The following is a 14,067-nucleotide window of genomic DNA, read 5'->3' as shown; positions in this document are numbered from 1 at the left end:
ATTGGAAATTGTTTGTGCAAATCTTTTTCATTTGTTCACAAATTGTCAAACACAGCTACAGATCAACAACTACATCAGTTTGTTCAGATATTCTTCACACATTTCAATATATTTATACTATATATTTTTCACACATTCAGATATGGTGATAATACACAGCTATAATAGTTTTGACCCTATTTTGATTCCATAAAGTCAGATGTCGAGTCAGACTACAAGACGCATATTTATTGACTTAAATATTTTTGTTCTCTTTATTTACCCATTTCTCAAACACACATTCATCGTTCTCATTCCTACATTCCCAACCTTTCACATTAAAACAGTTTAATAATGAAATAACAACATTCATATGGAGTTTTCAAAAGCAAAATATACAATAAATCATTTACAAATCCACTTTGCAAAATACAATTTTCAATATAATTACATTCATATTTATTACATAGACATAAGTCAGTTTTTGGTGTTAATGTCACAAAAAGTAGGTAGTAAATCTATAACAGTTTTAGGACATCTTTTCACATCTTTTGGACCCATGCTAAATAAAAATAAAATATTAAATATTAAATTCAAACAAGCAAACAAACAAACCAAACTTAATAAAATGACAACATATAAAAATGTAGTTTTTCAGTCTTTTACACCGGATGAAAGTCTGCTTCAGGTCGTTCAAACACAGCAAACAGTATTTTTGCATATTTTAGCCGCCTATTTATTACACACCACGCACACCAATTTAAATCACTGGCCATCATCTACTGGAGGACACCATAATGAATTCATAATTGGTCACTCAAGTAAACTTGATCTGCAGGTAACGGGCTGAAAAATAAAAATAAAAAAACGCAACACCAGATCCTTTCAAGTAAACATCCAATTTGGTGTCCACATGCATTTAAACGGCTCAAATGACTCCGAAGAAAAGCATTTCAAAAATGTCAAATCTTAGTAAAGAACTGATATTTTCTAGGCGCCCCAAGATCTACAGGTGGATATTCCATTTCAAAATATATAGGTTGCCATTTTGCTCCCATTCTATGGTTGTGAATTTGGGTAAACTGTAGATGTAAATGGAAGCATTGGGATACGAGTGAAAAGTATAAAATAAGCTGAAAATGAAGTGACCTTTCAGCTTTCCTCTGACAGTTTGTTGATTTTGAATCCTGGCATTAAAAGATCGTTTCCCTGTGGCCTGGCTTGCAAATTGTCACACACATACACACACTTAAAAAAAAATGGACCAACTAACTAAGTGCAACTGTGTTACTACTTACATAAAGTACTACCTAACCATGTTCCTGTATGCCTCACTTAAATGTTAACCAACATGGTGTTCCATACAAACACAAAACAACCTAGACTTGTCACCCCGCTGAAACCATTCCTGTGCTCCTCCAGTGTCTCACTTTTTGTAAGATGGCATCTCTGCAAATAGATCTGTGTAAACTGAAAGTCATCCTCCAGTGTAGCCTCACCCCTGAGGGCTTCAACACCCAAAGTGCATAAATTCATATTTTGTGTTCATAGTCAATGGATGGATTTTGCCACCAGTCTTAAAAACACACACGCATAAAGAAAGAAATGCAACCACTGTCTAAATTATAAGTTTGAATGTTATTTTTGTGAAAAAGAAAAAAGGCCACAGGGTACATGGCGTATAATAAGATGAAATACTATTACCGTACTCTGAGCACGACAAATATCAGTCGAAGCATGCGTGGTTGGCTTGATTCGGGGGAAAAAGCGCAAGACCTGCAATATGGTTTACAAATATATTCCCTCATTAGTAAACCATATTGCAGGTCAACAGCTTCACTTCCAAAGGTTCCCTAAAAGGACACCATTCTCAACCTCATAGAGTCCCTTTAACAATCCAGGGCCAGTTAATTCAGCAATGCTCTACAGTTTACAAACACATCCTCAGAGGTCCGGGCAAAGCTCAGTTCCTGATTTGTATAGAAACAACTCATAGGCAAGGGTTTAGTCCTCGGTTGCAAAGCGAGCCAAAAGAAGTCCTTTTGTGAAATGTGCAGTGTGTCTTTGTGTGTACAAGTTAACATGAGTCTTCACAACTTGCAGGTTCAGCTGTGGTCTCTCGACAGCGCAGCAGGAAGTCGGGAGGATCTCATAGGACTGCAGCAGCCTACAACACAAAATGGAATATATTATTCCTGCACTGGCAGTATATCGAAATAATTATGTGATCAAATTACACATCCAGCAGACTAAATTTGCATGCTGCCTTTCTGGCAACCTGACAAATGGAAGTTGAAAATTCACACCCAAGACCAAAACAGAGCATTCTGTTATGTTAAATGTTATAAGTATTTTATAAAACACAACTTTATTTTTTATGTCCCCATTCTATTTTACCATTTATAAATATTTAAATGGTCAAATTCCACAATGAGTTCATTTTCACTCGTGTTATTTGGCCATTCAGATAGATGGTTAAGGCTAAATAAAGTGAATTTTTCCACTAGGCTTCTCACTTGACACAGCAGCCGCTCCCGAGTGACGAGAGTGCAGCGACTCCAGTCCACTTGGTGGCGGTAATGCACATATAAGCTGGTTTGAGTTAAGTGGTACCACAAATCAGCAGGACAACTGACATGTGTTTTTCAGACCACCTCCTTTGTTGGCTTCAAAAATGTTGCCGTATTGGCGCAGTTTTAGTTTTTTTTAAGACTGAAAACACGACAGTGGTGTCAAGTGTCGCAGGGCAGCGCATCCATGAGCGATGGCGCACGCCTACCTGGCACCGGTTTAGAGGATGTACGGAAAACAATAGGGGCTTCTGTTTACAAGTGTGCCGTTTAGCCCCATGTTTCGTCTCAGCAAAAGACGCTTGTACCTTCTAGTAAACGAGCGGTGTGCACTTCTTTCTGATAATCACCAATATTTTCATAATATCTTAAATGCAAGTTTTCACCACTGGGTTCAAAACATTACATTTAACTTCTCTTTCCATCCTAATACTATCATTTTGATTATAGTTTTCATTAGAAGCCCAGACTGTGGCTCAGTCATCCTTCAATCAGAGGCTCGGCAGTTCGATCCCCGGCTCCGCTAGTTCATGTCGATGTGTCCTTGGGCAAGGCACTCAACCCCAAGTTGCTCCCATAGCTGTGCCATCGGTGTGTGAATGTAGTATGAATGTTAGTTAGTCCTGAAGGGCAGGTGGCACCTTACATGTTAGCTCCTGTCATCAGTGTATGAATGTGTGTGAATGGGTGAATGATGACGTGTAGTGTTAAAGCGCTTTGATTGGTTGGAAGACTGGAAAAGAACTATACAAATACAGTCTATTTACCATTTTCATCCGCTTTGATTTAACTTGACACAAAGGTCAACAAAATGTTTACCAGAGCGTCAGGTCTGGGCTTTCCTTCACCTTTTCAAAAGGGGTTGTCTGCAGCATGATGAGCTCCTCCTGAGTGCAGGGACTCGATATAGGCCAAGGCACTCTCCAGGGAGGTCAAACAGTAGCCCTCCTCTCCTATCAAATAGCTGAAAAAGAGAAGAGACGATTAGCCGATAACAAGGCATCTGTAAGTTAAAGTTAGAAACATGGTTGTGAGTGTTCCATTTATTTAAACATTTTGAGGTCAAAGGAAGCGGTAAGAAGTGAAATAGGGGACACAAACTATTTCATGTTAACAGAACTAAACAAAACGAGTGCACACAAACATCCAAGCACAGAAAAGACACACGATTTATTCATATTTCTGATCAACACTTTTCAATAGCGAGTAAAGGACCGAGCATCTCTGCTCATCGTTGAACACATTAAAAGAGATCCGCCGGTTTCTCCACTTTTAGAGCCGGTACGCGTGTATTCAAAGGTTGGGCAGTGTGAGGAAAGAGGGGAGAGATGGATGGAGGGTGTTGATGTGTGTGAAGAACGAGTGGTTATGGAGGTTTGTTCAGAAGAGAAGGGGCTGGAGAGCAAGTCAACTCTGGCTGACCTTTGACTAACTAGAGCGACTCCCTGCATGGATAGACACGAGGAGTGAGAGGACAGAGACAGCGAGGGATTGAGGAAGGAAAGGAGATAAGGAGACACTTGTACCTCGACTGCGAAGAAAACATATCGTCTGTGGTATTGGAATAATACTCAAATATTATACCAAATTTTAATTTATAAAAATGCCATTAGATTCCTAAAAATGCAACCACCAAGCATTGTAGATGACACAATCTTTCATAAAAACAAAACATGACCAAAAAACATATTTGTTGGAAACCTTTCTTCCCCCAACAAAGAAAACATGACATAAAAACTAAAAGGTAAGACTAAATGTATTATAAATATACAATATATTTCCACCCAGTTTTAGCAACAACATCAGGAAGATTGTCTTCAGTTTGTAGTTGAGTGAAGTGTCTAACGTGAACACTGTTTTAGTGAGAGGTAAGTGAATCAAGCACAGATAACTGTAATAATGCCAACAAGTAGTTCTTGAAAGAAAGAAAAACAACATTGAAGATGGTCTCAAGCCTCAAAGACCAAAACAAATGGAACTAAAATGAATAGACTAGAAGTTTGGTTTCCTGTTGAAAAACAATGCTAAAAGTAACTAATTATCCAACGCTATAAATAATAAGAAGACTAAATGTGACTTAAACAAGTAAACATAAGGCGTCAACATAAACATTGGTTTGATGCTGTACTGAGGGGCTCGACAATAAGTGAACTGCATCTACAGTGAACTCAATCCTGGCTAAAGTGTTGTTGACCAAGCACGGCAGAAAGGACTTTGAGAAACTGGGGAAGCTAAAGGTGCTTCTATTTGAAGAGCTATTCATTTGACATTGTTCTCAAATGATGAGGATAAAAAAGAATATCAAAGTAAAATGAAACGCATATCAAATTAGACCTCACCAGGCTCCATTTCTTTACAGTATCATGTCAAATAAAGTAACGTTTTGCTTAATTAATGTACTCTTGAACTCTAGTCATGACATCATTATCGTGCTTGGAGATAAAATCTCAAACACATTGACAGACTGCTGACTCAACCAAATCATTTCAAAGACTCTTGGCGATCTCATTCACAGCCTTTGGAGAGCACGAGTATCTCCACCCTCTCATAGCCTTGTGGCCGGTTTTGGTTCCTCCACCTCCCTTCAATTGGACAACATAAACATCAAGTGGGACTTAATTTGTATTTTTATAGAGGAGAAAAACCAAATCTTAAATATCCTGACATTCCCTGGCCACTGCCAATCTAACCAGATGGCTTTTACAACCTACTGTTTTTATGGGCCTGAGTAGACCTCTTTGGGTGTGGTCTGAGCTCACACGCAATGACACTCGGCATGATGTAGTCCCTCAACCGAAGACCACCGGGCCTCCCCAACTGTCCAACTTGACAGCTTATCTTGGTATTTGATAGCACGTATTCATGCCTACATAGGTTTATGCCTACATAACACTACATTAAGACGTGTACCTCAGAAAAGAGTAAGAGGGTTATCTGTCTATAGCAATCCACCTGTGATGTCTGATGGCATAACTAGGAATATGAATACTAGAGCCCGACCAATACTGTATTTTTGAGGAGGATCCAGATATCTACATTGGAAAAAATATGACAACAGTATCACATGATTTTTTAAACATTTAACGACACAATTTATCAAAAATGGGTCAAAGATGTGCACTGAGAGAGATATTCCTGAATTGAAGAATAAACTTGTCAGGCGCTCTCTTGGGAGCAAACTGTAATGTAAATGTACTGGGGGAGTTCTTAATTCTAAAGCCTTATTTTGATCTAATTCCACTGATGATTTTATCATCATTATTACCATTAAAGTTTGTTTCTAATAGTATAAGTGCTGCATTAAAGGATTCCCCCGCCTGCAAAGATAAATATTGTAAGTATTTTATTGTTTGTGACCTAAATTAAAGCTGTAAACACAATATTGACGTATTATCAAGTGACGAAATCGTGGACATTGAATTTATCAGAATATTTTTACTGAAAACAGCTACCTGCTGGGAATGGGTGGACGATAGGGAAGTACGAGGGCTGGAAAACCAAAACAAAGAGGTAAATGACTATAAAATACTGTGTAAGACAAACAGCAAAGGGATAATTCTCTGTGGGTTCATTACTAGATAGACTGCCTGCTTGTTTTTCATTGTTGTTAATAGAACTCCCATATCCACAGACAGAAAGGGACAACAGGGAAGTGACGGGACAGTGAGTGAGTGAGTGAGAGGGAGAGAGAGAGTGAAATGCTGTCACCATTCAAGGACTTGAATCATTGAGCAAATCACTGTTACTGTTTTTTTAACTTGAAGCCCAGTACTCATAAAAATGAATTAAATTAACCCACATACAAATTTCTAGGACTGTACCAAATTTCATTGTTTTACTTTCCAGATTTGAATGATCCTTTGTTTCATAACCACATTTTTCCACCACTACGACTGTGATATTGACGTCTTATCAGGTTCCTTAGGCCAAATCATCACTGCTTCGGGGTCACCCCTAGTGATGAGTGTTGTGCAAGCTGACAGATTTCTCTCAGGCTAAATTTAGGCATGTTCACCAAGTACAAGGACATCTGTCAACTTCTTCTTCGACATGAGCAAAGGGTATTGTGCGGGTAAACATTCCTTCAGAATTATGATAAATCTACTTGGACAAACTTTTGTGCAAAATAAAATTAAATAAAAGGCGCTTGTCAGTCAACCATCTTTTTCTCATCATGATGACTCACCCTTCGTGAATGAACTCCTCCAGAGCGGCGCATTCGGACACCAGCTGAGGACACTGGCACCGCAGAGCCACGAAGGACAGGATGGGCAACAGGTCATCCGCGCCGCTGGCAGACGAAAAGGAGGAAGCGGGCGGTGAGATCGAGTCAAACAGGAAAAACCGAAGTAAATAAGAGAGTGACATTTACAGAGTATGATGGCGTGGGCTCCCCAGGGGAATGCATGGAAACTAAATACAACGTAGCTCTTAATGGGATGCGTGTTCAGGGATGGAAACGATAAAGCTCTCTTTTCCCTCTCCCCGAGATCTGTTGGGAGGACAAATTGCTGCCTTGGAGATGATGACAGCCCGATAGCATTCTCTCTGTGTGCAGACAGTGACCGTTTGTTTATCAGGACTCACACGCAGGGGCTAACTGCTCGCTTGCGTGAGAAGGCCTCGACTGACCCCGGCTGCGTGCAACAGGATACTCTCCTCCTGCAGGGTTCTGGAAGGTGTGGACAGGCTTGTGTAACCGTGGAGCGTTGGACCTCACACACACACACGCACAAAAAATCGCAACCCTGTATTATAACCTCGTGAGTTCACCGCTGTAAACACAAGACATCGATCCTCTCGCACTTAAAACTGGTGTCACTGCATTCCAAGTGTAAAGTATAAATACAGATCTCAGTGAGAAGATTGGGCTCCATTATGGTTTTGCAACGTACATCCAATGTAGTGGAGGATGTCAAAAAGCAGCAGAAATGCAAAGGGGGGGGGGGGGGTGTTCTTAATTAACAGAATACAGCAGGGAAAGTGGTTACCAGTTTAGCAGCACAATGGCAGAGAGAAAAGAAAGGGAAATGGACAAAAGCACACAAGAGAACAAATGAGCTCCCGGTTGGTCAGGGACAATGACCTGACGAAAATGGAAACGCCGGCAAATGAATAAAGGAGGGCAGCGAGTTCAATAAAGTGCATCTGTGTGTGACACTGTAAATGAGAAACTACAGTGAAAGGGGAGAGCTATGCATTGAAAATACAAGATTCACTAATCCCTGCTGGAATCTGACGGGCCTGGGAACACCGCAGCAAATTTGATGGAGTCGGGCCTTGATCAAAATACACGTTCTGAGAGTCAAAGTGACACGCAGAAAGGCAACATGTATTTAGATGGGCTAAAAAAAGCAGTCACATATTGGCCTGGACTGAGCCGCAATCAGGACAGAAAACCTTCACTGGCACATCGGAGGCAGGAAAGTACACGGTCTAAATTTACCCCCTTAAAAAGGTTTTATTGAATCAGAGCTGGAAGTGGCCACTGGCAAGATTATGACATTCAGAAATGATGAGCTAGTAGTGCCAGAGTTTGTCATTGAAAAACAGCTGTTCTTTTGGTGAAAATCATGCAGCCTGATCAGGATTAAAACGATACGAATCAAAAGCAGCCTTTCCAGAGATGATTGAAGATACAGAGATGTCAGACATGATGCATTCCTGGTGTCCACAATGAAAACAAGAACAAATAGATCGTCTATTCGCGTCCCTTGCGTGGTTTGGCCGTGCTTGACTCATGTCTCCGGGTAACAAAACAAACAGCATGATTCAGTTTTCATTTCGTGGCACTACATGTTGTATATTTTACCATGTACAGAGAGTACACATACACAAATCCTTCAAGCTCACAACTGTTTGCTTTACTTTGCTTTTCCAAGCTTTGAGAAGAGCAGTGCCCGGTTAACTCGTCTGCTCTGCCGTCTCCGATCATTTCACGCGTGTTCCAATACAAGAAGACAGATACGGAGCAGGAGACATGGCCTCAGACCTTCTCGAAAAGAGCATTAGTGGATCCAACAAAAGAGGGAAAAAAAGGGACGAGAGTGTATGAAAAAAGACAAGATATCAGATAACACTCTGGAGGAGGAACAGGATTTGTTCCCTGATACTGGGTGTTTGTATAGAGTGCAGTGAAACCCACAGAGGACTTTTACAGGCATTACTGATGTGCACATATACACATAAAAACCCTTTGGTTATGTTGGTGACATAATCCACTAGCTTCAATTTCAACAGTTTTCAACCCTTTTAAAACACTAACTTTTAAAAGTGGTTGCCAGGCCGACAACCAGCCATCATCTTTTGGTTGTGTGAAAACATGGTTCCTGCCTAATAGCTTAATAATGAAAATGTGACACGAAAACATGTCGTGTGGTTTGTACATGCTTTGCAGTAGAATTCACATTTATTTTTGTTTTTAGATGCTTTAGAAACGAGTCTTAAAAATCTACATATTTTGCAGTCAAATCAAATTGTTTACAGGATATTCAACCTCATTTTCTTTAGAATGTATGTTTTTTCTTTACAGGGCTTGTACAACGGCAATACAGTAGTCCATGAATATGAGATACGAGTTTACAGATAATTACAAACCCTCCTCGTCATTGTGGAGGTGGTTTATGGCGTTTTGCCAGTTACACCTACAGTCTATGGTCATGTCTCTGGGTTACAATGTTGTACCCGTTGTCTTTTTGATTCTTCACAGTTCACTTTGTTTGTGTGCCCTCTGGCTTTTCGGAGAGTAATGCAGCGCACAGCGCAGAGAGTTTGAACGCCTGTGCATGCTCAGAACTCACACGCTGTCTGCGGAGGCGAGTATAAACAAAGCTTTCCTGTCGAGCACTGCCAACCTTCACTTAAGACTGGCTCTCCAAACAACCCAGAAAAAGCTTATATTCTAGAACTACGATCCACAGCCACCTTGGAACAAACACTAGCTCTGTTTGTTTACAGTAAGTTCAAAAGAAGTCTCTGCTTGTACAACATTGATGCAAAAGTATTTTCAGTCCACTAACTCACAGGTGAGAAATAAACTAAGCATTGATGAGGTTAACTGTAAGGGCAGCACTGCTTCTCTCATGGGTGTGGTTCACGGGATAATGTCAAGCCACAACAAGAATTTTCCCATTGAAATGCGATTAAGTGTGGATGCAGAGGAAACTGTTTTTCGTGAAACTTTGTCTGCACAAACTAATTTAAAAAAATGTAGTCCACAACGCCCTACATGTTCTCCACAATGGGTGCTACAACCCAGTAAGCCTTTGTGTGTCTGCATCATCATGAATTCCACAAAACTTCTTCTCCCCAAGCCCCTCGTTGGGCCCTGGGTCTGTTCCAAACCCAGACAGGACGACCCACTTTTAGGCCTGGCCTGGAAGAGACACTCTATGGGGGGGCAATAGACCTCGCACAACCCCCGCTGTGCCGGGCTTAACTGGGCACTGATGAGATCTGACAGGGCAGCTAACAAGGCAGAGAGTCCTTAAGTGATGTTTGGGTACTTCCACTGGACGGTCTTTAACTCCCTATAAGCATGGAGTCAACAGAGAAAGGGCTCTTATTTTGAAGTTTAATGAGGCGCACTTGGAGGAATTCAACTAAAAAGGATAGCACAACCCGACAGTCCTTCATTGTTCTGTACAAAGTTCTCCAACTGTTGTATTGCATTGTATCACTTTTAATGTCATGAGTCTTATTTTACTGTTTTTTCCATTTCCCACTAAAATCCCCCAGTGAGTGATTTTATATTTGCTGCAGTGACGCCAAACACCGAAACCCCAAAAAGAGTTGGCATTTAGCTGATGATTTACTCACATGGCGGCTGTTTTTGGGGTAGAGTCCACCTCATGAAGGCACCTGTAATCCTCAGCGCAGGCACAGATCAGCCGCAATGTCCGAACTGTAACAAAACATTAGCAGAAAGCAAGAAATATAAAACCTCAGACAATATCTACAATATTCAGAAATGGTTCAATAGGAAAAACCTCTCGCTGCAAGGCGATCGATGACTGCAACAGGAGGGGGTCCCATCATTAAAGATGTTCATATTGATATTGTAGTGTTAAACAATAGAGTCAATAGACAATTTAAATGAACATATTTAGAATTAAATCAACCTACAAGTCAAACAGGATAATGTCAACATCATTTTAAAGTGTAATTAATATAGGTTTTTCCAAACTCAAAATTGCTTTAAAGTAATAATACATACAATCCATTGGTGAAAAACGTAGGCTTGGATAACTGAGACTAATGTCAGAAGACTCCTACGACAAGTCTGGACTACTCGTAAAATGTGCTCATAAGAGAAAGTTGGTGAATGTGGCAACTTCTCCTGAATCACTCGTCCAAGAACCAGTCTGTTCTTGCATGAGCCCAATGATCTTCCTAGCAACTGTGGCTAGCAGTAGCAACAGGTGCAGACTGAAACTCCAAAAAAGAGGTGTGACCACAATCCACTGAGCAAACAATCCCACTTTAGTTCATAGATGTAGAACATCTGACAGCGTGCAGTCAAATTCAAAACCCCTTTATAACTAACTTACTTGTGACACAAATGTAAGACATTTTATTACCTTCTAAGACCTTATTTTTTGTTGAGGGAACTAAATTCAAAGCTTCATCACTTTGCAGATACCTTGAGAATGACAGACTGGATAAGATGACAGTCAGCACCAAAACTGAAGTCATGGGTTGCCTCCTTCGGGTTGAATTGATACTCTGTAAGAGCAGCTATCGGTCCTGAAAGTCAGCTTTGGTTTGATGAAGTAAAACAACAACACAATCTGACTCACCAATACATTCCAGCTTCCTCTGCGGACAGCAGTCTTTGATGAGAAGCTTGAGCTCCTGAACAGCAGACTCGTAGGGGTAGGAACCCTGCAGTGCACCGGGGTCTCCGGGGAACAGTTTCAAGGGGACCCCAAGGTCCGCTGGCGAAGCATCCTGATACAGCTTCATACTCGCCTCAAAGGCCTGCTCCCTTTCCCTGTGGACCCTCCTGAGGAAGACAGACACAAGGTTATCAGACAGGGAAGACATTTTAGCGGCGGATGTTTGGGAGTGAGGAACACTACCAGGCATTCTGGAAGAACGGTGTTTGCGATGAAATTGTCGTTACAAAGTACTTAATTTGAAAAATTTCAAGCATTCCACATTTTATTATTTTGCCAAGATGAAAAAACATCAAAAGCAATTTGATCACAGGACATTTAAAAAAAACAGGTGGTGGTGCAGGGGCCTAATTTCGAGTGACTTTGGTATTCCAACTGGCTGTGTTCATGGGTGGGAAGCCTGTCAGGGCTCTCATCCTTGTGGCTCCACAAGGAGGGGGGGTGGAACTGGGAGTGGGGGATAGTGTGAACCTCCCACTCTGTGCTGACCTTTTGCACAGCACAGATTTTGACAGAGGAGTCAAAATAAGTATTCTGCCAACCCTGGAAGAAATGTATTATTCTTTTGGCAGTACCATCAGATACGTGAATCCCTGCTGTCCCCACAATGCATTACTGTTTTGGGAGGCTTCCTGCAGCAAACTCTAGATCCACACAGTGTGGCACGACTGACGTTTTAAAAGCTTTTGTACGCCCTTGGTCATTGTTTCATTAGATGAAGAAAATATTATCCTATGTCTCTCAATAAGCACTGCTATATTTATATTCAAAAAAAAAAAAAAAAAAAAGCAACTGGCTTTTTGGGTACCTTTAACAACTTATACCAGCGTACTTTATTGTCAAAATGCATGCCTGCAACGCAAGATGCGTACAGGTTGGCAGGTCTGCTAATATCATTATGAATTGCTCCATTGCATTACAATAAATGCTGGAAACGAGCAACTATTATCAGTTGCACATGTGCTTTTCCTGCAGTGACAAATCATGTCCACATCGAGTGTAGCAAGTACAGAAAATAGCATGACACACATGTGGATGGTATTGAAATATGTCCCGTGAAAATGTGAGAAGCGGTACATGTACATTTAGTAGAAGTCAGTAATGGTCGTACTCTTAACTTTGCAACACAACTGATTATTTTAAAGTCTTTTTGAGTGTAATGAGAATCAAACCAGCAACAGAAGCTGGGAAGAGGCTGACATAGTTGGAGTAGCACTGCCACACGCTGGTCATGACCCACACTGTACATATAGGAAACAAGTCATGCCAAACCTTCATATTTTCTTTAGATGCAATATGATAATAAAGCTTAATTTTTCAATTAATTTCAATACTAAGCATACCATATATTTTAAGATTAATTTCCCATCTACAAGCGTGAGCTTATTTCTGATTCTTGTTATATACACTATTTAAATAAAGCAGATGGCACAGAGTTGATACTGAGTGGGGCTGATTGGCTGTTGCCCTGCTGCCATGTCATTAACTATTTGCCGTGTAAGGGCGTATTTTTAAAGAAGACTAACAAATTTGAAAGTCTGCCTTTTGATGTAGATAGATTTTCTGATTTTGCATCTTCCCAAAAACGTGGTTGCATCTACAAACTGGCATTGAACTGTATTGCGTTCTACAAAGAGGCGTTTGTTTTTTAGCCTGCCCACATTGATATTAATGGAGTGGACAAAATAATAACACTTGTCAAGACACGTTTATTGCAGGATTGCAGTATTAGACCAGATGATTTTTAACTAGGTGTACCTCATAAACCGGTAACCAAGTGTAAACACATCAGTAAACATCTCAATAGAAAAAAAATCTTGTTGGTCAGAAATATGTTGCAGACATGGAGCTTTTGGCATAGCAATTCCCATTATGTTTAAGCGCTAATCAACAGTGCTTTTGTAAGTGCTACAAATTAAGATTAAGACAGTGTGCTTGTAGTGGAATGTGGATAAATCAGAAAGCTATGCCGTATTGTGTTTAGAAGTGCATTAGCTAACTACAGTAGCTTGCTAAGCCATTGCTAACATTAGCTCGCTAATAGCTTGCTAACTTGTCCCATCATCATTTTAGTTACCAGCCGCACCTCTGGTAGACATAGGAGGCAACAGCCATCCTTTGATATGCTGAACTCAGATGTTTAAGCTAGCTACAGGCATTTTGTTAACGTTTCAGCCCTTGGTAGCACAATGTGGCGGGCATGGTTTTCAGAGTGTGACGCGTTGCTATCCATTTCTATACTCCAATCGAGGTCTTCATCTAACTGAAGATAATGATGTTGACGATTTGCAAAAGCAGTAAGAAACATTCCATGTTTAAGACAACACTTTAAAGTACAAAGACATGTTTGGTGGATGTAGGCTGCAGTACCTGAAAAGAGCCACCAGGGCGCTCCACAGCGGCGTGAAGAAGGCTTCCTCTATGCTGGCGAGGCACAGGTCTTTAGAGCTGGCTGTGTTTAGACACTCAAAGGATAGCAAACACAGTGACAGAAGCTGATCTGAAACATAAAGAAACATTTATCAACAAACTATTTTACATTGACTGTTAATGTAAAATTCAGCCTTCAAGATTTTCAACAGGAAATTGCTGCTCAGCACAGTAAGAAACTTTCTTCGCAC

At 40.6% G+C, this 14,067-nt stretch overlaps 1 protein-coding gene across 4 annotated transcripts in view; it reads right to left on the bottom strand.

The window, feature by feature from the left end:
• Window positions 1-226: 226 nt before the first annotated feature.
• Window positions 227-14,067, bottom strand: part of vps9d1 (VPS9 domain containing 1) — a 28,419-nt gene continuing 14,578 nt past the window's right edge. For 2 of the 4 annotated variants that reach the window (XM_076075732.1, XM_076075749.1), the window contains exons 12-17: window positions 13,817-13,946; window positions 11,348-11,553; window positions 10,368-10,452; window positions 6,736-6,840; window positions 3,398-3,513; window positions 227-2,146 (exon numbers count right to left, since the gene is read on the bottom strand). In XM_076075732.1, the coding sequence (XP_075931847.1) occupies window positions 3,402-3,513; window positions 6,736-6,840; window positions 10,368-10,452; window positions 11,348-11,553; window positions 13,817-13,946 (638 nt within the window). In that variant the 3' untranslated portion in view covers window positions 227-2,146; window positions 3,398-3,401. Of the gene's footprint in view, window positions 2,147-3,368; window positions 3,514-6,735; window positions 6,841-8,417; window positions 8,542-10,367; window positions 10,453-11,347; window positions 11,554-13,816; window positions 13,947-14,067 lie in introns of those variants that run through there. The other 2 variants (XM_076075740.1, XR_012947401.1) reach the window with 2 other exon arrangements.

This window comes from Anarhichas minor, unplaced genomic scaffold (genome assembly GCF_050575085.1).
Source record: "Anarhichas minor isolate MPS153535 unplaced genomic scaffold, ASM5057508v1 ptg000005l, whole genome shotgun sequence".
NCBI lineage: Eukaryota > Metazoa > Chordata > Actinopteri > Perciformes > Anarhichadidae > Anarhichas > Anarhichas minor.
Note: the sequence above shows the minus strand (reverse complement) of the source record. Positions and strands in the feature narration are given on the sequence as shown.